This window comes from Chrysoperla carnea, chromosome 1 (genome assembly GCF_905475395.1).
Source record: "Chrysoperla carnea chromosome 1, inChrCarn1.1, whole genome shotgun sequence".
NCBI lineage: Eukaryota > Metazoa > Arthropoda > Insecta > Neuroptera > Chrysopidae > Chrysoperla > Chrysoperla carnea.
The window spans coordinates 101,185,626-101,213,110 of record NC_058337.1 but is presented as its reverse complement, the minus strand read 5'-3'; the positions used below and the strand labels follow the sequence as shown (position 1 = coordinate 101,213,110).

At 28.5% G+C, this 27,485-nt stretch overlaps 1 protein-coding gene across 4 annotated transcripts in view; it reads right to left on the bottom strand.

Moving 5' to 3' along the window:
- LOC123290556 (retinoic acid receptor RXR-alpha-B) overlaps window positions 1-27,485 on the bottom strand; it is a 148,871-nt gene that overhangs the window by 59,081 nt on the left and 62,305 nt on the right. For 3 of the 4 annotated variants that reach the window (XM_044870774.1, XM_044870775.1, XM_044870776.1), the window contains exon 1: window positions 24,009-24,161. The exons of the other annotated variant lie outside the window; for it this stretch is intronic. In XM_044870774.1, coding sequence (XP_044726709.1) covers window positions 24,009-24,093 — 85 coding nt within the window. In that variant the 5' untranslated portion in view covers window positions 24,094-24,161. Of the gene's footprint in view, window positions 1-24,008; window positions 24,162-27,485 lie in introns of those variants that run through there. 4 annotated transcript variants of the gene reach the window in all.

Below are 27,485 nucleotides of genomic sequence, written 5' to 3'. Positions count from 1 at the left end.
ATACAGGTGCTTTTTATTCCATGTATATATGTAATATATATCTAGGTATACTAAGTTTAGTCCCAAGTTTGTAACGCTTAAAAATATTGATGTTACGAAAAAAATTTTGGTATATGTGTTAATCATAAAATCATAATCATAAAATCACCTAAAACTCAAAAACGAAAACGAAAAGAGATATCAAGCTGAAATTTTTCACAAACTCACAAATTAACAACTTTTGTTTGAAACATTTTTTCGTAAACATCACTGTTTACCCGTGAGAGAGCGCAAATTATACAGTATGTATTATATGGGAATATCAATTATATATGGGTGACATATATGTATATGTAATGTAATACAGTAATCAACACTGTTTATACGTGGTATTTCAACAATTAACTTAGTCAAATGTTTGTTTTCACTTGTTTTATAAAATTTTCAGCTAATTTATTTTCGAAATGAATGCAAAAAATTGATTCTACTTTTTGGCACCTGATTACAGGTACTTTTGCGTAAAAACAGTTTCCACCAAGAAAATTATTATCCAACAAACATTCAAAATAATAATTTTCTGTACAGATTCTTATGTTTTATCAAAAAAATAAATAATTTTGCATAAACATTTTATGGCTAATTCTCTAGCCTTAAAATCAGGTACTGAAGATTGAGATCTAGAAAAACCATACAAATGATTAATTTGAGACAAATAAACAGATTCTTTTACAAAAAATGGTTATACTTAAAAAAAAGCTAAATTGATCATCGTTTGACCCAGAAGGCGCCGTAATAAAACTAGACTCTTTTTTTACCGTGGTATTCCAATGCCGTATAAAACACTCGGTTGTTGTATTAAAGTTTATATAAAAATATACGCAAATTGAGCATTGTTTTCATATTTAATTACGTATATTTATTACATAACTAGGGGGCACGTTAAAAAGACATACTTTTGTAATAATAACTGCTGCCTACATAATAAAAAATTATGCGTGGTAACACCACTGACCAACAATCACGGCAAAACTATACGACCTACATTTTTGATAAACCTTGACTCGAATAGCGTATATGGATTTTTTTTTGTATCAACGTCAGTATAGCAAGCAAAAAATAGTCAACAATAACTATATTTAAAAAAAAGTGAAAACAAACAATTGACTGAGTTGATTGTTGAAATACCATGTATAGACAGGGTTGATTACTCTAGTCACATTACACATACATACATGTCACATACATATAATTGATATTCCCATATAACACATACTACACAATTTGTGCATAATTTGCACTGTCACGGGTAAACAGTGATGTTTATGAAAAAAATGTTTCAAACAAAAGTTGTTTATTGTTTTATAAGAAAATTTTTTTACATTTAAACTTTTGTTCTATCTCTAACGGTTTACAAGATGGGTCCTACGGACCCAAGACCCAATTGACCTATGTTGCTCATTTACGAACTCGACCTCACTTTTTACGTCCTAAGCACGCTATAAAAGCTTGATATCTTTTTTCGTTTTTGAGTTATCGTGTTGACAGACAGACAGACGACAAACAGACAGATAGACAACCGGAAATGGACTAATTAGGTAATTTTAGGAACACCTATACCAAAATTTTGTTCATAATATCAATATTTTTAAGCGTTACAAACTTGGGACTAAACTTAGTATACTTTGGTATATTTCATATACATGGTATAAAAAAATAAATCAATTGAAACTACTATTAATAGTACAATTATGAATTTCACTTTTAATTTTATTACAAGTTCCCAACAGTTTCAAGAAATATTCGCTGCTTCTTGGCAAATTCTCTAAAATGAAACAGAAAATACGAAAAGGTACAGATAATCAATAATCATTAACTGTGAATCGTTTATAGAAGCATAAATTATATTATCTTTCAGGCAAATGTTTAGATTACAATAAATTAATTGTATTGAAATTTATTTTCTACAACTTTATAATCTATAAATACTAATGAATTTCAAACTGTCGATTCTAGAGCCTTAAAGTGTTTAAAAATAATAAATATCTTTGTAAATTTAATAAATTTTGTCTCCTTATCAACCTTATTTGTTAATTGGATGTATCAGAATAAATGCTAAATAATCTAGATTGTGATAAGGTACAACTAAATAAACATTTTAATATAAGAAACATATTTTTGAAATCGCCTCCCTTCAGAGCTAGGTTAGGTTAAGTTGGGTTAGAGTGGCTGTCCTGGGGTGGGACACATTAGTAGTTGTTTAGGAACAGCAGGAGTGCTTTCGTCAAAAGGCTGTCTCAGATGAGTCCATCTCCGATTCATTGATGCACACTAAATCGGCATCTGGAATGATAGATGAAATCCCACGGCCTAGGCTTAACCGTGTTCTCATCATATTCTTGTCTATATTTCTGTCTGTAGCCTATGTCTTCAAATGTACAGACGTTACAAATTTTGCACACCCTGCCGAGCTGACCTAATTCAATGAGTTTCCAAACAAAAGTTGTTGATACTTTTATGAGATTTTTGCCATGTGAAGTTTTGCCCTATCAGTTTCTTGCATTTAGAATGGTTTTCCGATTTCTTCACTAGAGGCAAGCAATTATTTAGCAAAAATGTTTCTTATAAAAATACCAACAACTTTTGTTCGAAACAATTTTTCAAAAACGAACGAATTAGGCAAAAATTCGACACGGTATGGTATGTTAAGCTTCTAACGTCTGTTGTTCTGAAAGGGAGCGTTTTAGGACACATATTTCTCATACCAAAACGTTTGTTTTGTTGTACATTATCACTTCCTAGTGAGCCGGTATATGTAAAACTCACAAATGGTCAAATTTTTGGAATTTCAAAGTTGTAGTTTCGACATGTACCCCATTCGAGATTGTGTATTATACTTACAATGCAGTCAGCTCGTAAATGATATTTATGTGAAGGAAACATACCTGTAATACAAAGAAAAATTATATTAATTACATTTCAAAAACATTTAAAATTTAGTTTAAGAATTTAAAATTTGTTACAAAATGATTGAGTAACCTGCTTCGTTCTATTCAAATGTAATATTGTTTACATAGTGTTTGCCATGACGTGACGTAATACTTTCTGATTGGTGTTTGCAGTCACGTTACTGTGAGCCTAGGTTAGGTTAGGTTACGTTAGGTTATATTGGCTGTCCACAAATGACACCCTTAGGCGATAGAGCCCATTGTGATACCATATATGTGTTTTGCCACCTTTCCGATGATAATTTCATTAGTAGCTAATCAATTTCAGAGGCTGAGTGGGCCTCCTTCATGCATATACCATGCACTACACCAGCCCATCACAACTATTAATTAAATTAATTTTGTTGCGACGGCGGGAATCCAACCCGCTACCCCAAGCATACCGCGGACGGAATTGGTTTCTGTGAGCCTAACTTTACAAAAATTATTTTATAAAAATAATAATAATCCTTATTTTTTATGAAAAAACCTTTGTGTTTTGTTACCTGCATATCATGATTAATCATTAGAAAATTTTATCAAACCGATTTATTCTTAGCGGACAAAAGTCTTTTGCATCCATTTATTTTGAGCCTCATGTTTGGAAGTAATTTGAGGGTTGCCGAACTTTTTACCATCACTGTATATAACCTTCAAATGACTTCAATAATTTCCATGGCATGGCATGGAGTATGAAAAATGATAATAATAATAATAATGATAATAATTACAGAATATAATTGAAGTACGTAAATTACAATTATGTACTAGCAATGAGAGGTTTTATACAAATAATTATACATAATTGTATGTTTTAAATACTTTTCTATAATCATTCATAATGTTATCTGTATAATGTCTACATTGTAGGTACGATATATCTATCATACGCATGCTTTCATACTTGAAAGTAACTAACTTTATCATATGGTACTTGAAAATTAATATAAAGTTAGTATCGTTTTTAACTAATAATAAATATGATAAATTAAAACAGTTTATTTCACAAATCCGGAATAAATTCAAACAAATATCTCCAAAAATATTCTTAAATTTGAAAAGTTATGTATATTTTTGTATAAAACGCAAAAAAAAAAAAATTTTGGATCGATTATAGTCCGTATCTCAATAACTATCCGACCAGTCGTCAAATGTACCCGATTTTTGTACTTTTTGGGTCGAAATTGCCTTATATACTGAGTTTTATGGAAATTCGAGATAAAAAAAATTTCTCGATTTTTTGCAATGTACCCCTTTGAAAAAATCGAGAAAAACACCAAATGATAATGATTGGATGCAGAATTTCTGAGATATCGCAATATTTGGATCGATTTTAGTCCGTATGTCAAAAACTATTCGACCAGTCGTCAAATGCACCCGTTTTTGTACTTTTTGGTCAAAATTACCTTATATACTGATTTTTACCGAAATTCGAGATAAAATTCGAGAGATTTTTTGTACTTTTTTAAGGGGTACCCATTTGAAAAAAATCGAGAAAAACGCAAAAAAAAAATTTTATTTGGAATTTGATGAAACTCAGCGGATGGGGTAATTTTGATCCAAAAAGGATAAAAATCAGGTTAGTTTAATTAAAAAAATTAAAATCCATAAACTTGTGAACAAAAGGGTGGATTAGGTGGATAACGTCACAGTCCAAAGGAGAAATTGCTTAGCAAAGCGGATGGGTACCTATCTAAATTGTATAATCTAGTTTTTTTTTTTTTTACATTACGTCCTAAATAAACTATAAATATTCCAGTATAAATATTAGTACGCATTACAAACTTCGGGCTAAACTTAATATACTCTGATATATTTCATATATACAGGGTATAATAAAACAATACATGTATAAATCCGGTTTACTTATATCCTGCTTTTAAGAAATTCGAAATCACATAAAATTTTTCACTCAAATAAATTTTATTTTTGTGTTCATATAAGAAAAAAAAACAATTGAGGCGAATATATAAAAAACAAAAAACATGAGAGACAATTTTTCAATTTTCCATATAAAAACTTATGTAGTAAATAATGATTATAATATTATTATTTGCTAAAACAAAAATTTCTTGAGAAAATATTTGATACCATTTATCATGTACACATATATTTCTGACAGTTGTTTTTTTAGTAAAAACTATCTGTAAACACATTTTTTTTTGTCTGTTCATATAAAACTTTTAGTTTTATCATATTTTCTGTTTTTCCCATTTTTTAACGGCTTCAAAAAAAAGGAGGTTCTCAATTTGACTGTATTTTTTTTTATATTTGTTACCTCAGAATTCTTTATCTTTTTGAAAGCTGGTGCTTCTCGTGTGGTCCCATTTCATTTTGGTCAAGTTCTGACCACGGCATCCATGGAAAAACCATAAGTTTTAAATTTGCATTAAGTATGCACGACAAGAGGACGAATAACACAATATCACGCCAACAGATTTCGACGATTCTGTTTTTTAGTGACAAGTTAGTTAGTGTACTTCAGATTCACTAAAAATCACAAAATAAAAAAAAAACTTAACAAAAAGAAAACCGACTTCAAAAGAAAAACTTTTTCAAAACAAATTAATACGCACTAAAAGCGAAAAAATAACGATAATATAATGTAGTTAAAATTATTGTTATTTTTGGAGTCGGTGTCAGCCAAGCTAATGTAGCAAACTGTTCTGGCAGAGTTGTTTTCTTGGCTGACACCGACTCCAAAAATAACAATAATTTTAACTATATTATCGTTATTTTTTTACTTTTAGTGCATATTAATTTGTTTTGGAAAAGTTTTTCTTTTGAAGTCAGTTTTCTTTTTGTTAAAAGTTTTTTTTAATATGTTTTCATATTACAAGCTTACTTATATGCCTACAAGATCTGACAAAGGATATCGATAGATAACTTTAAGGTTGGTTACAAAATTTTTTTAAAATACGTATTATTCTGGTAGATTGCGTAGTTGTAGAAATTACCGACAAAACGTCAATAATATATTACAATTTGCTGTATACCAAAAATCAATAATTCCTGAGAAATGTTTTTTATTTATAATTTTCAAATCAAAACATTATAAAAATAGAGTCATTCTTTTCAGCTGTGATGTCAATTTTTCGCTAGCTATCACTTATATGCTTAATTCCGCGACCAGGATACCACATTCTTGAAACCTATTAGAACTAGGTTTATTTTGAACCTTAATTTGAAAAGTATGACCCAAATCTAGTAGGATTACATACGAATATAAAGCACAGATGTATTAAGTTTTAAAAAATAAATTCAAAACTACAATTTTTTATAAACATGTTTTGTACTTTTTATAAATTTAATATTAGGTCAAATGGTTATATAGAGAAACTTTTTCTTGGTAAGAAATTTATGAAAACTTTTCATGGAGAAGAGATTCTGTTTTAGACATTAATCAAATATTTAAGGATTTATATATAAAGAAGACAAAGAAGACACTTAATAAATAATATAATTCGCATAGCCTTCAATAATAAATAATTGATAGAAGCTAAATACAAAACATATACGAGTACTACATAGTGAAGGTCACACGTGTACCATTTATAACACATATAATAGGCCACGATAATATTTAAATTGTCATACAACGACTACGTTTAACTAATAATATAATGTGTTCTTACTTTGTTAGAATGGTTCGTGGTCGTGCTTGTTGTACTATGAACGAGCTAGCTAGCTTTAGTTATCATTATTTAATCGTTTTCTGTTAGGTTGTGTGTAGGTGGTACTATTTACTATGTAGGTACTACTACTACGTACTCATCCTTATTAGTTCTTGTACCTCCCTCTCTCATTCTCATCAATCAAGTGACTTTTTTATAAGACCTATATTAACAAATATGCTATACAGGCTGTTTTTTAAACCGATTTCAAACAAAAACGGAGGAGGTTATCAATTCCACGATATTTTTTTTTTTTTAATGTTTGTTACCTCAGAACTTTTGACTGAGTGAACCGACTTTGATGATTCTTTATCTTTTTGAAAGCTGGTGCTTCCCGTTTGATCCCATTTTTGGGTACAGTTCTGACAACGGCATCCATGAGAAAACCACAAAAGTCTTAAATTTGCATTAAGTATGCACGATAAGAGGACGAATAACTCAATATCACTTCGATGATTCTTTTTTTAGTGAAAAATTAGTTAGTGTACTTCAGATTCACAAAAAATCACAAAATAAAAAAACTTTTAACAAAAAGAAAACCGACTTCAAAAGAGAAACTTTTCCAAAATAAATTAAAATGTAACGATAATATAATGTAGTTAAAATTATTGTTATTTATGGAGTCGGTGTCAGCCAAGGAAACAACTCTGACAGAATAGTTTTCTACATTAGCTTGGCTGACACCGACTCCAAAAATAACAATAATTTTAACTACATTATATTATCGTTACTTTTTAATTTATTTTGGAAAAGTTTTTCTTTTGAAGTTGGTTTTCTTTTTGTTAAAAGTTTTTTTATTAAGTTGACATATGCTTGAAAATCGAAAAATATTAAGAAATTACCGGCTTTGTAAATTAATACTTTTATTATGGCTATTTGGTAGTGACAGCTCGAGTCCATGTTATCAAATCGAAAGTGTGTTTGTGAAAGTTTTAAATTTGATTATGGATTTATTTTGTGCAACGTTCAAAATATCAACTAAATATTAATGTTTTAAATAAACAACCAAATAAAACTTCTGAACCATTTTTTTTTTTAATTTTTAAATTCGTTGTACGATTTTAGACAAAATAGAATCACTTCATATTTAAAATATTTTATTTTGTATTTAATGATTTTCTAAAATTCACCGTTAGTAACAGTGAACAAACAAACATTCAAAATTAATTAAATTCTTAACGAAAATGTTTTTAGTCATCAGCACGTAAATAAATATACGAACAACTAGTAAAATTTAATTTTACATAAACGTTTTTATTATTATACATCATATTTTATTGTTTACATATAAACAATAATTGTATATAATATAAATAATTATTGTTTTGTCACAATATTTTGAAAAATGAATCCTTCATGTTCATTATATATTTTTATTTATTTAAATATGTAAATAATTTTAGAAGCAATTTCTTTTTTTAATATTTAAGGTTACATAAATTACTAATAAATAGGATAGGCTGGGAATGGTTGGGGTAACGTTCAATTGAAATGTGTGGATTTGTGGTGTTTTTTTAAAAGTTTCTTCTATTTCTTTATGTTCAGCATTGTGCCTGGGCGCCTCATATTAACAATTTCTAATCATTCTAAAGTGCTCAAAAGTCGAAAAACTAGATTATCATAAATTCGACATTTGAGCCTTGATTATTAGTGCCTCATTTTTCTTTGTTACCAAAACCTTTATCAATCCTACAAATGCGACTCTGTCTGTATATGGTCAATCCAATACCTGTAGAAACCTATCTAGAGTTCTAATAACAAAATTAAATTTATTATTTACCTTACTTTTGGACTCGTCTATCTTAAGGATGTTCCCTCGCCAGTAATAGAAAAAAATAAATTAGTAGATAAGGATCCGAATTTTTAGTGTAGAAGTTTTAATGTTGTAGTTAACGATACATATTATAAAATCAAAAAAAAAAAAAAAATTTGGGTATCTTATCGATCAATTAAGAGAGTTTTTATTAATTAAAAATACACTAAATAACATACCATCCTCATATCATGCTATGTTATTCAGTGTATTTTTAATTAATTAATTACTCTCTTAATTGATCGATAAGATACCCAAATTTTTTTTTTATTTAATAATATGTATCGTTAACTACAACATACTAAATATTTGGATTATTTTCTACTAATTTATTTTTTTCTATTACTGGTGAGGGAACTTCCTTAAAATGAAGTTTTGTTTAACCTTGATGCTATGATAGAAGAGTGGTTTATTATTGTACTTAAAATTTGTTGATGGGTGTCAATCTGCGTTAACATTCCTATTTACGGAATCTTTCTGTACTGAATGCCAGATAATTATCCGCTGAATAACTTAGCACATTTGTTGCTTTTATTAAAAATATGAAAACGCAAAAAAGAAAATTCCATTCTCTTTCTTAGACAATAAAAAATATTTAAAAATTGTTAAATATTATATGATTTATTATTAAAGCAAGCATCATAGAGGTTTCACCTATAAACAAATGTAAAGAAGAAAAATTTTCTGAAAACATTGACTGTTTGTTGAATAGAATCAAATAGAAACAAGTTTACATCTGGAACGGAATATAATTTGCTTATACTCATCAAACAGTCTATGTTTCCACAAAGCTTACCTTGATTTAAATTTTTTCGATGGTTCGTGAAATAAATCGACTGTATTATTGAAAAAGAGGATAACTTACATTTTTAATTTGAAAAATATAATTTTATAATGGGGTTCAATCCAATAATAATGGATCAATTTGAGTAATAATTTTCGCACTAACATGATGTTGTTGTCAGGATATTTCCCATAGTATAGTTCTCTAGCTATGTTGGCTAAAAACGGATGGATTATTATATTCAAATGGAAGTCGTCCTATTAGCTCAGATGGTTAAGGCGTAACCAATTCCGTCCGCGATATGCATAGGGTAGCGGGTTCGATTCCCGCCGTCGCAACAAAATTAATTTAATTAATAGTTGTGATGGGCTGGTGTAGTGCATGGTATATGCATGAAGGAGGTGCACTCAGCCTCTGAAATTGAGGAGCTGATAAATAAATTATCAGTGGAAAGGTGGTAAAACACCTATATGGCATCACAATGGGCTCTATGTGTGTCCTTCGTGGACAGCCCATATTCAAATGGACATTATTTTTATTTCGGGTTTGAAAAATATAATTCGAATAAATAAATTCAACAAAAAGCCAATAACATTTTTATTAAACTGTACTTTTAATTTCAATATAGGTAGTTTTTTGCTAACTGATGTGAATATACCATTACATTAAATTCATGAGACCTTGAATATTTGCATAAAAAAACATCTCCATTTTGATTCCTTTTTAAAAGGGTTAAACAATTCCTCTTGTTTGAAGTGCTTTATTCTAAATTCCGCATTATAATATTATTTGTTAGGGCGGTATTGCTTTTCCCCTTCACAGTAAGTGGACATAGTATGTTTGTTATTGGGTAAATTTTACTATTCATATGAAAGATTTCAATGATAGAAAGATTGACACAGTTCTGAATCGTAATATTATTGGTGAATTTTAATAAAAAATATTTTTAATAATATATTATTACTTCTTTTGGTTAAATTTTGATAGAAGTTTTGACCAAAAAAAAATCGACTTCAAAAGAAAAACTTTTCCAAAACAAATTAATATGCACTAAAAAGTAAAAAAAATAACGCTATAATATAATGCAGTTAAAATTATTATTTTTGGAGTCGGTGTCAGCCAAGGAAACAACTCTGACAGAACAGTTTGCTACATTAGCTTGGCTGACACCGACTCCAAAAAAAAAAACAATAACTTTAACTGCATTATTATATCGTTTTTTTTTTTACATTTTAGTGCATATTAATTTGTTTTGGAAAATTTTTTCTTTTGCAGTCGGTTTTCTTTTTGTTAAGTTTTTTTTTTTCATCATATCTTTTGCTAATTCATACTTAATATTTAATTTTTTTTTTTTTTTTTTTTTTTTTGGTATACACACATAATTATATTATGACTAATAAAAAATTAATTAAATAAATGAATATTCAATTATTAGTAAAAGGGTTAACACACTTGATATTGAGTTTTCGTAATAAAGCTCTAAGCTCTTGAAGTACATTATTGACGTATATAATATACATTTATTATTTAATTAATCAAATAATTATGTACCTAAGTTTTCATGTATTTATATAAAATTAAATTTTGTATAAATACATGAAATTCGTAACCTTGATCCATGATCCTTTTCTTCAATTGTTGTATTATAAATTAATTATAAATGTTTTCAACCATTACTAATTAATTTATTTGTATACAATATAAATACATATTTTTTATATAGGTACGTATTAATTAATTATATTTAAGTGTTAATTAAATTAATATGTTTTTCTATATAAGATTGTGTAAATTTGTAAGATGTCAAGTTCTTGTTTTTATTAAATTTTTTTCCATTCAATCTTTAAGGGAATTTTTTTATTTTTAAAACCAAACTACGTCATTAATGTAACTATTAATAAAATTAACAAATGAAGAGTCAGTAACTTGAAATTGCTAAGATAATTGACCGTGAACAGATACTGAATACAAAATACGACAGTTACAAAATACGGGAAAAAATGCCCGATGCAACCGTAGAAAGGGCTGAAAACAGGAGTGTAAGAAACAAAATCATTTTTCGATCCCTTCGACATTCGCATACTAAGTAAGTCACTTTTTTGCCATTAACTTTGTTTTAATAATACACGGCGACAAAGAAAATGGTAGACAACCCGAAGCTTAAAATTATATTTTCATATATAAATTTGATACTCGAGCCACGGTTGAAACCTAAATTTTGCTTCCTCGGAAAGGCAGACAAAAAAAAAGCTTTGAAATTTCACTTTATTATGAGCGTACGATGTATAAACAACACATTCTAAAATAAAAGGTTTTTTTAATAACTTTCAGTCGCAAAATAATCACATATAGAACTGTTTTAACTTATATAGTCTAAAAAGTTTTATCAAGAAAAAGGCATCAGAACACTGTTGAATGAAATTAATGTTGAAAAATAGATTATTTAATGGAAAATCAGGAAAGTAGAACGGAAATGGCGGTTTGATATTAACATTATAGTCAAGTTGACCTTGTCTTTACAAATTTTGTGTTTGGCACAGTTATGGACAATATTCTTGAAAAAAAAATGTATACGAGAAAAGACAAAAATTTCGCAATTCATTCCTTGCATGAGTTATATTTCAGGCAGTTACCATAGATATTACACACTACTTTATTAATATAATTGTATGGATGGACTAATAAACGTATGGATGATATATGCATATATATGTAGGTTTACATTAAAAAACTAATTTCTAACAAATTTAAATAAGTAGGAGTTGCAGTAAAAAATTTTATTTCGTTCCTTTTTTTACAATTTTTAATGCAACAAGTTTAATTGATTGTTATTTTTCAATAATTTTATTTTGGCTATACTATTTACAAGTAAAAAAATGAAAATTAGTCATAACAGCCTCCTTTATCGACAAAATTATTCACTGGAAGCGCTGGCGTCCACCTGATTCTCCTATAATGACTACACACGGAGTCAATAGATTACTGATCTAACTAGCCCGTCATTGATACAATTATAAAAGTTAAAAGCGGAGGAAAAATGAGGAGGTAATGCCCTCGCATTAAGACTATACAGAAAACGTTTTGTGATTTTTTCGACAATCTGTTTACCGTTCTAATTTAATCTAAAAAACAATTTCTAGGTGATGAGAATTACTAACTGTCAAAACTATAGAATTTTCCCAAAATAACTACTGTTTTATTTTTTGTACAAATATGCAAATTTTAATTCTTACAAATTTTCAATATTTCTTACGAGATTAATTGTTTGCATAAAAAGCGCCAACTTTTAATCTCATTTCCATGTCTTTGAGAATAAGAAAAGAGAATGTTAATCTGTTTTTCATGTCCTTGATGATGGAATTAATCGATACCCATAAAAAATTAACATATTTACATTTTTATTTAAAAACAGTTTTATTTCAGAGAAGCAATTTAACCAAACAAGGTAAATAATAAAAAAACAATTAAAACAATTTTAAAAATATCTATATATCTGCAGTTTTTATTTAAAAAAAAATTACTTGTTTTGATTTCATGTTAAAAAGCATTCCATATACCGGGTGGTCAATAAGCAATAGAGTTCGTACAAAACGAAGTGGCACCGAGCAAGAGAGAGTGTATGATGTATATGTATGTGCACTCGTATCTACACTCTCTCTTGCTCGGTGCCACTTCGTTTTGTACGAACTCTACGTATTATTTTTGCGCTAATTTATATAAAATATTTTTTCAATATATGAGTTCTCAGAGTTGAAAAAAGAGGCCATGTTTCGCCCATCACTGAGAAATCTAGCTTCGGACACCTATATTGACCCATGCTTAGATCATGACGGGGTTTTAATATGGTTAGTCAACCTTGGACCAAGACTTGCACGGGTTACTCATGAACCAAACTTGTGGTTGTCTATCCTTGGACCAAGACTAGGCTAGAGAACTGACAAAATCTTGGCCGCCAAGCCAAAATTTGCCAGAATTTCGCCAAGCGTAGCTCTAACTTGACCCCCTTGTTTTTTTTTCTGGATGAGTATTACTTCAGACATATTATAAAACAATTACACTAGTCTCCAACTTGAAATAAATGTTTTTAAGATTGTGGTAATTAACATGGAAAGCACAGGAGAGGCTGATATAAAAATATTCTGACCGTCAAATGCATTTGATCTGAATTTAAAACAAAAAAACAAAATTATTGACCGTTTCATTATTGAAATACAATAATGCAAAATTAATCCATGTTGAACAGAAACAACTATACAGTTAAAGTATTGGTGGTTAAAGAGAGATATCTATATTGACATAGCTCTTGGTACAGAATATTAATTATGACAAATAGTTGCGTGATACATTAGAGTTAAAAATAACACATTATTTGACGGCAAGCGTATATTCGTTGTGTGCGTAGTCATGATAGGTACAATAAAATCGATGCCAATACTTCCAGTGGAAAATTTTGGCGATAAAGGAGGCTATTATGACTAATTTGCAGTTCTTTACATGTTAATGTTATAGAAAATGTCAAATTAAAATGTTAATGTTATAGAAAATGTCAAATTAAAATTATTAAACTTAATGCATTAAAAATAGTGAAAATAAGGAATCAAATTGCACAAATATTATTTTTTAAATGTAAATTATCATAATTATTGATTTAAATTTGTGAGACAATAATATCAAATTTACAATGTAAGTCATAAATGCAATCCATACAATTATATATCATATGCATTCATATAATTATATAATTAAAGAAGTGTATCGTTACCATAGAAACGCCTCCTATAAAACTCACGCACGGTGCGAATACTATGACAAACATATAGTCCAAAACATTTTTACAATATTTTACGGAGACAACATCCTTAATAAGTTTTTAGAAACTTTATGTCGTTAATAGCTCATATCGAATCCAAAAACCGCAAGCTAACATTATTTAAAGAATTTTGTCCTTTACTCTGCTCTTCTAACAGCAAAAGACGCGATCGCTATTCAATATTTGTTCAACATCCTAGAACGTAATTTATAAAATCGTTTTGAGCAAACCACTTGACACAAATGTAGTTCAAACAATAAACTAAAATTAAAAGTGTATACTTAAAAAAAAAAACATCGATTGTTTAACTACAATTTTACAAATATAATATACAAGTACCTTTACTGCTGCACGTTACATATATGAAGAAGTAGATATTCGCTGATTTTATGTCCATTTATGGCTACAAAATGTTACTTATAATTAAATTGTGTCTTTGTGTGCAAAAGATCAAGTCAAGTTTTTTATTTTATTATTATAAAATATGTTTCTTTTATTTTTGCTACTGTATTTATTTTTAAATTTTTTTATTTGACGAGTAAAGAAAGAATGGTTTGTATTACATTTAAACATCATATTGAATTAAGGTTATTCGAATCATCCGTAAATCAATATATTTTCAATAAAGAATGATTGTCAATAACCACTAATAAGTTTTATTATTCTAGTGGTAATGATTCATTATTTTCTTTAAATTTTTAATTTAAAACTAAAAAGTTTATCAACTACGGTGGAACCGATACGCAAAAACTATTGAATGGATTTTAATGAAACTTTCCAATAATACAGCTCATACAAAATGTATTATCAAAAAATTCCAAGAAAAGCAAACAACATCTTGACCTAAATTTTAGGAGAACATATCAAGCTCTTTTTGAATCGACAATGAATAAAAATTGAGAGACCATGATGTAAATAAATATCGTATGCATGATTAAAAGTAAACAATAACAAAAAGTAATAATAATAAATATGTGGATAAATCAAAGTAAAAAATTTGAAAATTTGAAAAAATTAGAGAGAAGGAGAACGATCGCTACGCGCTAAAGCATTAGCGCGCTTGTCCCTGAAAATTTGTAGAATTTATAATTCGTTTTTCAGCCACCAGTCGCGCTGTCGTCGAGTAGTATCTGCGAAGTACAAATTGGTACAAATTTCATAATTTGCATAATGTACAAATTTCAAATTAGCGCACAACAGCCCGCTTTTATTGAGACAACTTACCGATCGCAGTGCCTCACTTATTTTGTCCGTATTTCTGGGATACTATTTCCTACAGCGATCGTTCTACTTTCTACGTTCTAACCTCCATGCCCCATATCGTGAAATGACCTTCATTCTTAATCGAATATCCTTAATTTAAAAATGTATATAAAATAATTAATAGTATTGTAAGCAATTAGCTTTGGGTTTTATGATGGCAGTATTTTTTTGTTTTGTTTTATTCGTAAGCATTGTTTTGATACATACTCCTCATACCATATATGGAAGATAAAATGATAGAATAAGTAGTGCTTAGCAGTTTTTTCAAGCGAAGAATCTGCTTTAAATTATGGAAAGACGCTGATATAAGAGTATTTCATATAGATATTATCGCGAAAAGATCAGATTTTTATGATTTAGCTTCTTTAATATCCAAAAAACGGTCTAGTACTAGTCAGTAAACAGTGAAATATTATTGGCAATGTGTGATAGAGCGCCAGATATTTTTCCTGCACGTAAAAAAATATAGCACGTAAATTTTGACCCCTTTCAAAACTTCGCATTAACTCAAAATTTGACATACTTATCATGAATCAATGGCAATACAATAATTTGATAAGATTATTTGATTATCCTGATCAAGATTTCCAGGATTAACGATTCCCATATCTGAAAATATATACATTTATTTGCGCTTCTACTATATTTTTACTTTTATGATAAATAGGTAATAGTCTAAAAAACTACAAAAAACACAAAATAACTAATAGTAGGTTAGGCTAGGTTAGGCTATATTGGCTGTCCACGAAGGACACACTTAGGCTATAGAGCCCATTGTGATACCATATATGTGTTTTACCACCTTTCCGATGATAATTTCATCTATCAGCTCTTCAATTTCAGAGGCTGAGTGCACCTTCTTCATGCATATATATAAAAGGTAGAAAATAATTTCTTTAAATTGAAAAAAAAATCTATTTATCGTAAAAAAGATTGGGGTGCTTTTTAAGATATTTTATAATGATTTTCTATCCTTTAGTTCAGCTAGTTATAAAAGCGTGTTTTTTTAATATTTTTAAACTTATATTTATTTTTTTCAATTTTGTTGTTTCAAGAAAATCGATATAATTGTACCCATTGTTTCAAGAAAATGGTCTTCTGTTACAATTTTGCATCGACCGATATATTTATAACACTATACAACTTAATATCGGAATTTAAAAATTGAAATTCATCATATTAATTTCTTTTTGTATAGTTAGAAGTTTTTAAAAATAAATTAATAATGAGCCGAAGGCGAACATTAATAAATTACTGTCGGTATTTGCACGTTCATTTCTTTAAATGAAATATAAATGTTTTTCTTTTTTTTAAATTCTAAAATCGAAAAGTTTTAATGGAAAATTGAAGATACGATAAAATACTTTTTAAATTTCCGTTTTCATACATTTTTTATACATTTATTAAATTTTAATAAAATGAAAATGTAAACAAATAAAATTTATTGGAAAAACTGAAAAAATCAATGGTATTATGAGAAAGAATCGTACCTAGAATCACAATTTACATTTATATATTTGTTTTAAGTGCGAGCATAGGATTACCTACCCACCCGAAAAAACTAAAAAATTGACGATGATCTTCAAAATCAATTCAGTTTGGAAAAAGCATGATATATAATTTTAACATATAAATAATTACTATGGAAATGAATGGTCAAATAAACTTGGCTCAATTCATTTCGAAAAGTGAAATGGTAAAATAATTAGGTAAATCAAAACAATAATTTAAAAGAACAAACTCAACTCAAATACTTCAATTTCAATTAAAATAACTCCAAAAATTTGTCCTGAAAAATGATAGCTCCCTATAAGTACCCTTTTCATCTCATCTGATGTCCTTGACATCACTTGATATTGATTTAAGAAGAAGTGTTATAAGTTTTAAGTGTTTATTTGTGCGTCTGTGTGTTTCTCAGTGGTATCGTACCCCTAAACGGTCGAACCGACTTGATTGAGAACATTTTATAGCTAAGTTTGAAGACTACAAGTTTACAAGAATTAAGTCACATATGTCGGGGGTTTTTTAAATTTTGTTTTCACTTGTATATGACTGATTTAAACATATCAAGATAGTAATATCTTTTAAGAAACTAAAGAATGACCCAACTAAGGTAAATTGCATTTAAGGTACAACATTTTACCCTATTATATAAATAATTCTATAATGTAATAAGTTTATAATGTACCTACTTTGTGTTCGCAATACCTATAATATTAACACAGAATAACAAAAAGCGAACATGAATGTATGTATATTGTATTTGTATCGTATGTAAAATGTAATGACTGTATGTCGAATGAAGTTAGAATATAATGTCTCACGAAACACGATTGTTAGTTATATTATTATGTACTTTAAATACTTACACGCATTGTGGAATTATGAATATATGTACTTGTATGACAGACAACACGCTTAAATAAATGAATCGATATTATGTAAAAACGTACCTACATAAAACGGAGATAAAAATATTATTATTATCGATATTAAAATTTTTATTCTTTTCAATATACAGGATGCATTTTTAATGGTCTCTATTTACCCTGTTACATTAAGTAAAAAATAAAATATTTATGAAGATACAAAAATTCGCAATCGCTTGAAATTGGGTAGGATTGTTCAAAACACCATCATGAATGAAATTTAAAAAGTCCTCATCGATCCGAGATTTGGGAAAAAATTTGGACGATATCAAAGGTCATTAAATCAGGTTTTTCGTGATTTTCAGCAAAATGTAACTCTTATCATAAAATTAGTTCAGACGAAAATTGTAGTACAGTTAAAAAGTTGGAAGTGAAATGACTCAAAAAAGGGAAACTTTACTTGACATTTGACTGACAAAAATTGACCTTGGACTGTTTCTGTGAATGGGGAGGGGATATACAAGAATTGCTTCTGGCAACATTTGGAATATTAACTCATAAGCTTTCTGTACAAGAATCAATTGACAAAATGCGGTCCAAATTTTCAAACTTGAATTTTCTTCATGGTCTATCAAAAGGACTGGCTTATTTAAGTAATAATAATGAGAGAAAGTTAGATAATTTGATTAATTTGATAATTTTAATTTAATCGTTTGACTACTTAGACTGGGACGTTGCGGGTTCGAATCCAGACAGCGGCAGTCTGATCAATTATAATTAATGGGGCGGTAAATTGATCACAATATCGTCGCTTGGATAATAACGAAGTAACTGATTAGGAAGGGAGGTAAAATCTCATTATTATTTATTACAGTGGAATTTATATAAATGGGACCTGGATAAGTGAGAAACCTCCATAACTAAAACTCATGCTGGGGTCCCCACTTTGGCACTGAATTACCTCTGTTAGTGGAGCAAAGGAAAACCTCTATATCTGAGATTCGTTCTTTCGATTTTATCGTCATAGTTACGTCTAAAACTGAGACAGAGAGTGAATTTATATGCGTTAACCTCTGTAACTGAGAACTGACATAACATCGCTTTATTTATTTGTTTACTTTATTTATTTTGATTCTACCCGCAATTTCCGCAATAAACTAATTTTGAGCCTCAAGTTTTAGTTTTGCTTATCTATCATACGGATGTTTATTTGAAAAATGCCGAAAGGATGGCTCAAACCGTTATCAATGCGTGAAAAAACTGAAGTTAATGTCTGTTTATGAAAGTGGGAAGACACACGATGAAATCTGTGTCGAATTTAATGTGCCAAAATCTACTTTTTGTAGAATAATTCAGAATAAAGATAAAATTCAATCACAATGATCTGAAAGACAAGGAAAATAAAAATGTGTACGTTTATCAGAATATCCTGCGTTTGAATAGTGTTTGCTAACATGGCCAAGCAAGTACCGGCAAGTGGACCTATGATAAAAGAAAAGGCACACGATTTCGCGCGAAGGCTCGATGTTCATAATTTTTTTACCAACAATGATATTGATAATACGTTCTTTTATTTAATAATCGCACCTCTATAACTTAAATAACCTGTCTTCTGATGTCTATTAATGGAGACAGATATTCATTTATACCTGAATATCTGAGGTACTTGGTAAGTGGAATACTTCTATAAGTGGACAAAATTGCAGGTCTCTTTATGTCTTACTTCACCAGGTTCAACTGTATATAGACCTGGGTTCTGCGTATCCAATTTACAATATCATTTTTATTTTGTACAGTGTGAACACGGCATTAGAATATAACATTAAATGAAAACATAAAATTAAATAATGTTTTTACGAATATAATTTTCAATTAGACCAGGGCTTCTTAAACTATGGGTCGTGACCCCATTTGGGGTCGCGTAGCAAAATTCTGGGGTCGCGAGAGGTAAAAATACAATTTAACAGAAAATGTTTTTTAACTTGTAAAATTATTGTTATAAAGATAAAATAACAATTATCGTAGATAAATATATCATAAAATCTTCTAGTTCGGAAAGATTGTTTGTACCTGCATTTCTATAAAGAGTATTATAATAACTTGAATAACATTTACTATGAATTATGAAATGTTATTGGAATTAATAAAAAATATACATTTATTTTTGTCAACCTCTAAAAGCCGAAATAATCCCGAGAAATAATTATCAACAAAATTTCTAGGTATTATTGCTAAAGAAACAGCTTTAACACATATTAAATCCCAATATCGTTCAGCGATAAAAAATGTTGAAGAGGTCTTACGTCCAGCAGTTTCAAACATTCCACCAAGATTTGATTTGTTATGCAATAAAAAACAGGCACATCCATCTCATTAAATTTTTAACTTATACTTTAATTTTAATACTTACCACGCAACTACTTGAATATATTCGAGAGAATTAAGACGGTCAGAATCCACTTTTATTTTTGAAACTATAATAAATACAATTTTATAATTTTTTGTGCAATTTTTAATTTTAGATTTTTGTATGTTTCAAAACGAATTCTAAACTTATATATTTTCATATGTATATGTATATTGTTACCTAATAAATAAATCATCAAAAAATATTAATTTATTTTTCTTTTGTATTTGTATGGGGTCGTCAAGAAACTCGCAATTATAAATGGGGTCGTGAATTACAAAAGTTTAAGAAGCCCTGAATTAGACAAACAACGTAACGTCTGTGTCTAAAACCTGCAGCAAAAAAAGTCTTGTATTTCAAATGAAAGATAAATATATAAAGATGTTTTTTGTCACAATGTAATTATTATTATTATAAAATAAAATACATTAACAATTACGTGCTCTTGTTTGAATTATACCGTGAGCTCATTATGAAGCATTATATTCACGATCCTTTTAGTCTATCATTTGGAAGTTGAAAAGGGTAAATTCGGTAATAAGATTTTAATCATAATTCGAATGACGAATTTAGGAAAATCAATTTTTTCAATTTTCGTGTTTCGAAAAGAATTTTTTTTTCTTCCCTTTCGACGATTTCCTTATCTTTGTGTCACTTATTTTCGTAAATTGCCAATGACATTGTTTTAATCTAAATAACAAGAAAAAAAAACCAGAAAATTGAAACAATAAAATTGTATTTCCATAAATTCGAAAAGCGAACTTTAATTAAAGCGACCTTTATCAATCCTTCTTTAAATGGCACACAAAAAGACTCACGTCAATATGGGCAGTCATATATTTCTAGTTATATAGGTCTGTATTTCCATTAATTACGAAAATCGAGCTTTAATTAAAGCGACTCTTATCAATCCTTCTTCAACTGGCACACAAAATGACTCATTTCCGTATGGGCGGTCATATATTTCTAACCATATGGGTCTGTATTTCCATAAATTCGAAAAGTGAGCTTTAATTAAAGCGACCATTATAAATCTTTCAAATGGCACACAAAAAGACTCACTTCAGTATGGGCGGTCATATATTTCTAGCCATACGGGTCTGTATTTCCATAAATTCGAACACCGAGCTTTAAATAAAGCAACCCTTATAAATCTTCCTTCAAATGGCACACAAAAAGAATCACTTCAGTATAGGCGATGAGATATTCTAGCTACATAGGTCTAGCTCACGGTCGATATATTTTAGCAATAGCATAGACTCTACAGTAATCCCTTGAAATTTAAACACTTGAAAGTAAAAGTTTTGGAACGTCAAAACAATAAACATTAAATTATCAAATGCTTTTAACGAAAGTGAAATTCAATTTTCTTTTTTGCTCTATATATGTTTTCTTGTAATCTTTATAATATTCTAAAGAAAATATTGAGTGGGTTAGAATGAGTATTTGTAGCAATCTTGAAAGTCAATATCTTAGAGCTAGCTTACTTTTTTATGTTATCGATTTTAACCTCCGTATAGCAGTGATTAGAAGCGGGCTGACTAATATCAAACAAAAACAAAAAAGTAAAAATACTTCTGGAACTTTTGTTGCACTAAAAAGTAAAAAACAATTTTTTCAGTGAGTCACCTGTACGGACTTTATTTACAAAGTATTCCAGCAATTCTACATCGAATTGCCAAAAAAGTTCTTTTGAAATTCTTGAATTCGATGTACGATTAAAGTGTGATATACCATTTAATCCATAAATTACGTCCCAAAAATTTTTTGATTTTTTACTTCCCACCCGCTCTATTGCACGTGGTCACATTTCTGAAACCTATCTCCTCCCTGCGAATCTATCCTGTAATTTAGCCTTTGTGATTACCAATTTAAAATGTAACTTTTTCTAATAAGTATTGAAAGCCAGTTATCTCAGCTAAAATCAAACAATTTTTTCAAATAACTTAAATTAATATCAATAACAAGTGAAAACAAACAATTTACTTAATTAATTGTTGAAATACCATGTGTAGACAGCGTTGATTACACAATCGTTTGTTTGTTTACGTCATGTGAGTAAAGGAAGACAGTCACTCTTAGATAGCCACAGCCGTAGAAATATAACACGATAGTGATGTCACACACACAAAGCTGATAATACCATATAATACAAACTATATTAACTTAATTAACTCACGGGTAAACAGTGATGATTTCGAAAAAATGTTTCAAACAAAAGTTGTTTATTTTTTTTACAAAGAACTTTTTTACATTTAAGCTTGTGTTCTATCTCTAACGGTTTATCGGATGGATCTTACGTACCCAAGATCCAATTGACCTATGTTGCTCATCTACTTCACTTTTCAAGTTCTGAGCACGCTATAAAAATTTGAGCTTGATATCTCTTTTCGTTTTTTAGTTATCGTGTCCAAACAGATAGACAAACAGACGGACAGACGAATGGACAACCGGCAAAGGATTTTATGGATACCTATAACAAAATTTTGCTCGTAGCATCAATATTTTTAAGCATTACAAACTTGAGACTAAACTTAATATACCTTGATATAATTCATATACATATGATATAAAAAGTGGAAAATCATCGATAAGCAGTAAAAAATAGTTTTATCCTATTTAAGTTCTGTTTTGCTTTATATATATATATATATATTTAACTTTATTTGACGTAAAAAATCAATTTATACAATAAATAAAAGAAAATAAACTTGTATCAATCAAAATGAAAACTTAAAAATAAAATAAATAACAAAAATAATATTAATAATAGAAATAAAACATTAATTGCAATAGAAATTATACAAAGACGGACATAAAAAAAAAAAAATTTTAATGAAAATAATCATTCTAATATAAAAATGGAAACATAGACGGCTTCATTTGATGTACGACTCCCTTTTTTTTAAGATGTGTTTAAGGTAGGCTACCACGGGTTTTATTTTAGCCTGTTCGGAGACATTCAAAATATCTGTGGCAGAGTATATGTTTAGGCGAATAAGCTCATCTCTTTCTACACCTGCAGTTCCAGGACAATCTTCTATCAAGTGTTTTATACTTTCAACCGCGTCACACATGGCACACACTCTAACACCCTCTTCTTTCTTGCTGTTCCATTTAAACCCATACATACGAAAACTTGCAATCACATACCTTTCACTCCTCTCACTTATACTCAGATACCTTGCTCCTTGCTCGTAGTGGTGTAACATAGTGAATATTTGCAAGGATTCCTTTACGCTGATATCACTCAGGTACTCACTAAGAGCAAGTTGTTTAATTATTTTTTTTGTTAATAATTTATTACATTCGTGCAACTCATTCAGCCCTCGTTCATCCAATAATTCATCCAGCTTACCCATTGATTCTTCATTCATACAGTTTATTTGCAGATTTTTGTCGCTGGTTTGTACTCTGTAACGATAATTTATAGCTTTCTGTATACAAAGATATTCCACACTTTTCGTTCCCAACTCTAAATTAATTGCCGAATTAGGTATGGATTTAGGTACACATAAGATTTCTTTAAAAAAGTTATGCATAACAACATTAACCTTTTTAAAGTGATCCTTATATTTGGTGTTTTGCTTTAAAGTATCGATGAATAGCTCAGTAATTAATAACCCATGTGAGTGTTCGTTGTACGCATCACAGTTAAGATAGGATATGTTAATTATAAAGTATAGTTGGTAGCCCTGTACAAGACACTCAAACATTACAACAAAATCCAATAAAAATATTAGTGATTTTTTAATAATCATTGCAAATCACTCTGTAAATAAATATTTGCAAAAATAAAGTAAAAAAGAAAAAAAAAAAAAAAAAAGCCGACGGCATTGAAAAATTTAATCTTATAAATTTATATTTATAAAAAAAAACACTTATCTATATAAAAATATATACATATAACATAGTTTAAACAAACCTGAAAATCCTCTTGCCCAATGTTGCGCTTGGGTACCCTGTATTATTGCCGTTACAGACATCATCGGTTTCTCTTTCTTTAACATTTTGACTTTACGTATACGTTTTTTCTTTAATTTAAAATTATAATAAATTCAATAAATATCACAGACGGAATATATCACAATTAATAATAATTTTTAGTTATTATTAGAGTCTTTCACAAACAGTTTCACAATTTTTTTTAAATTTATTTTTATTCACAGAACTTTGAAGTTACGTTTTTTTTTTTAATTACGTTAAATTAACGTTGTTCGTTAACATTGTAAGTTATATGATTTCTTTCTTTATAAAGACAGTCATTAATTAATATTCCTATACACATATAAAAATTAAATTTATTTCAAACTAAACCCCACAGGGATGGGGGGAGTAGTATAATGGACACATTGGGGCAACACATGGATAACACAGCAAATTTTCTAAGAAAAGTTTCCAGTTTCTTATTTCTCATGTGTTTAATGGTTCATTGAGTCAAAAAGCTTCTAAAGAATTTCTTACTTATGACTATGTCATTGTGTTACCCCAATGCGATCATTAGAGGATACCCTATTTCTAAAGGAGTGATTCTTTGAAACATTGTTTTAAGCCGATAAGTTTTTCTAATCGAGATTCGATTTCTGATTCATGAAAGATATACGAGATGTCAAAATTTCGTGGTGAATATGGATGAAAGTCCATGACTAATTTTAAAGTATATTAATCAGTAATCACTTCAGTTGATGTTATTATTTTTCGAAGTATAACAAAAGATTTCTTCCGTCGACTATATCGTAAAATGCTTCTATTTATTACTTAAGTACATCATAAGGAATCTTTTTATCACAAAATTAGCGGCAAAATTATCATGGCTTATTTTTTAGTTTTTCCGAGTACGGAGCCCTAAAGTCGCACTTGAAAAATCGAAACGAAACCAAAAAATTAAAATCAGATCATCCGTTTAGGCGCTACAATGTCACAGACAGACACACACACACACATAGCGGTCAAACTTATAGCACCCCTTTTTTGATTCGGGGATTAAGCTAGCAATGTCTCAAAGAATCTTTCCATTTACTTTTACATTTAAATTTATGGTTTTTATAAATTTGGAAGAAATTTGACTTTTTTTCCAAAGATTTTTGATTTTATTATCTTATTGTCAATCACACAAAAAAGTGAAGAAAATGAGGCCAATAGAGATCAATATTAAAAGCACTTTTATTTAATAGAAAAATTCTTACAGGAAAAATTTGAAAAAGAGTCTTATAAAAAAGAAACTACAAAATAATCACTTAATCAAGAAACAGAATGCATTTTTGAATTAAAGTTGCAAAAATTGGGCAAAAAAGCATATTTATTTAAATCAACTCAACAATATTAATTTTTATGATAACACCCAACGTATGATTAACGAGATATATTAAAATTCTTTTCACGAAGACTTCATTGAAAAAATAAATAAATAAAAAAAAAAAAAAACAAAAACAAACATTAATCCATAAAGAATTTATTTTATTTAAAAATAAATCGCATCATAAATAAAACTTTAATCGCACTTAAAATTTATATTATTGCAGTGAAAAAAATAATAAAATGACACGATTTAAATAAAAATAATTGTAAACAATCCAAGTTTATGTTTACAATAAAAAAAATTTTTTTCTTTATTTAAAAAAAAATATGATAAAATGCATAATTTTTTTTATGACTTCGTGTGATAACAAAAATATGGTGTTAATTGATTTTTTTTTCAACTCCTGACTCAATTATTTCTCACATTATCGTCTAGTTTGCCTCGTTTTGATAATAAAATTTCAGAAAATTTTCTAGTAATTTTAAGCAAAAAATACTTAAAAAATTTAAGTATTAATAAACTAACAAAATAGAAAATAACTATTTCTCTTTTCAGTGCAAATAAAAGCTTTATTTAGCTTCCACCATTTACTGAATATTATTTCACGTTGCTTCCACCATAATTCAATGACTTATCGCGAATTGTGTGATTAAAATTTTAATTATCATGTAAATCAAGCCTATGAACAAAAATTATTTAACTCCAACCCTAAATTAGAACTAGTCGAAATATAATTTGGAAAAATTCGAGCAGACAGACAGACAAAACAAATTGAATTAACTTCATTTAAAACTTTAACTTGGGCTTAATCTTGATTCATATCATTTTTTCTACGTAGTTCTTAAATTGACTTCTAATTTAACAATTTAGAAAGAAAACACGTTGTTTTTTATACAAAATCTCAATCTTTGTAAAATACAAAAAAAGATTGAACCTTCTCAGGAGACAATTTTCACAAATTTTCTTGTAAAAGAAAAAATTAACATTATTTAAAAATAGCACATTTCGAAATTTAATTTAAACACCAGAAATGATTTTAAAGATTATAAAAGAAATTTTCACAATTTTATTACGACTTTCACAACAAAACAGCTTTTATTTAAAAAAAAAAAAAATGCCTCTTAGAAAATCAAATTTCTTCCAAAAATCGTTTTATATAAAAAACATTCACAAAACACAAAAAAGAGCTTTAAAAAGCCACTAATATTTTACCCATAATATTATTTTTTTAATAATAAGTCACATAAAAATGATGTTTATTACACACACAAGAATAAAAACACCGGTATGAAGAGTGAAATAATGAAAATCGCGCGCGGTATGTATTTGTAACACAATGAATGAATTTGATAGATGTTTTTGAATATATTATTATGCGATTCTCTGATTGTAGTTGCGCAGATAAAGTACATGCAATCAGTACAGTGTCACACTGACAACTAAACTAAACTATAAAAGTCTAAACAGTGGTGGTGGTGGCGGAGCTACTGCTTATACTTACTCCACCGTTGTTAGCTTGACGTTGACGTCGTCCGTCATTTGTTATTAGTTTCATTTAACATACAAAACTACTAAACATATTCACAATTTTTAGTTATATGAAAATATACATTCATCGAGTGAGCACATTGTGTTTTGTGTTTAGGTTTTAGTGCTATGCTATGCTATTGCTGCATACCTACCTACACCAACACTGTCGTCGATGCGAATCAAGACATATCGCCGCTCCACGTTTAGTCGCGACGATATACAATATTTATATATTGGATATAGTGTACCTATTCGCTCCGAGCGTGAATTTCGTTTCCATGACAACGATACACTACTTTAATTATAGAATTAATGGATGCATATATAATTGTGTGGATTGCATTGAAAACTTACATTTAAAATTTAATATTCTTGTTTCACAAATTTAAATAAATAATTACGATAATTTACATTTGAAAAATAATATTTGTACAATTTGATTTCTTATTTTCACAATTTTTAATGCATTAAGTTTAATTAATTAGTGTTTTTCAATCATTTTAATTTGACAGTTTCTATATCATTAACATGTAAAGAATTGCAAATTAGTCATAACAGCCCACTTTATCTCCA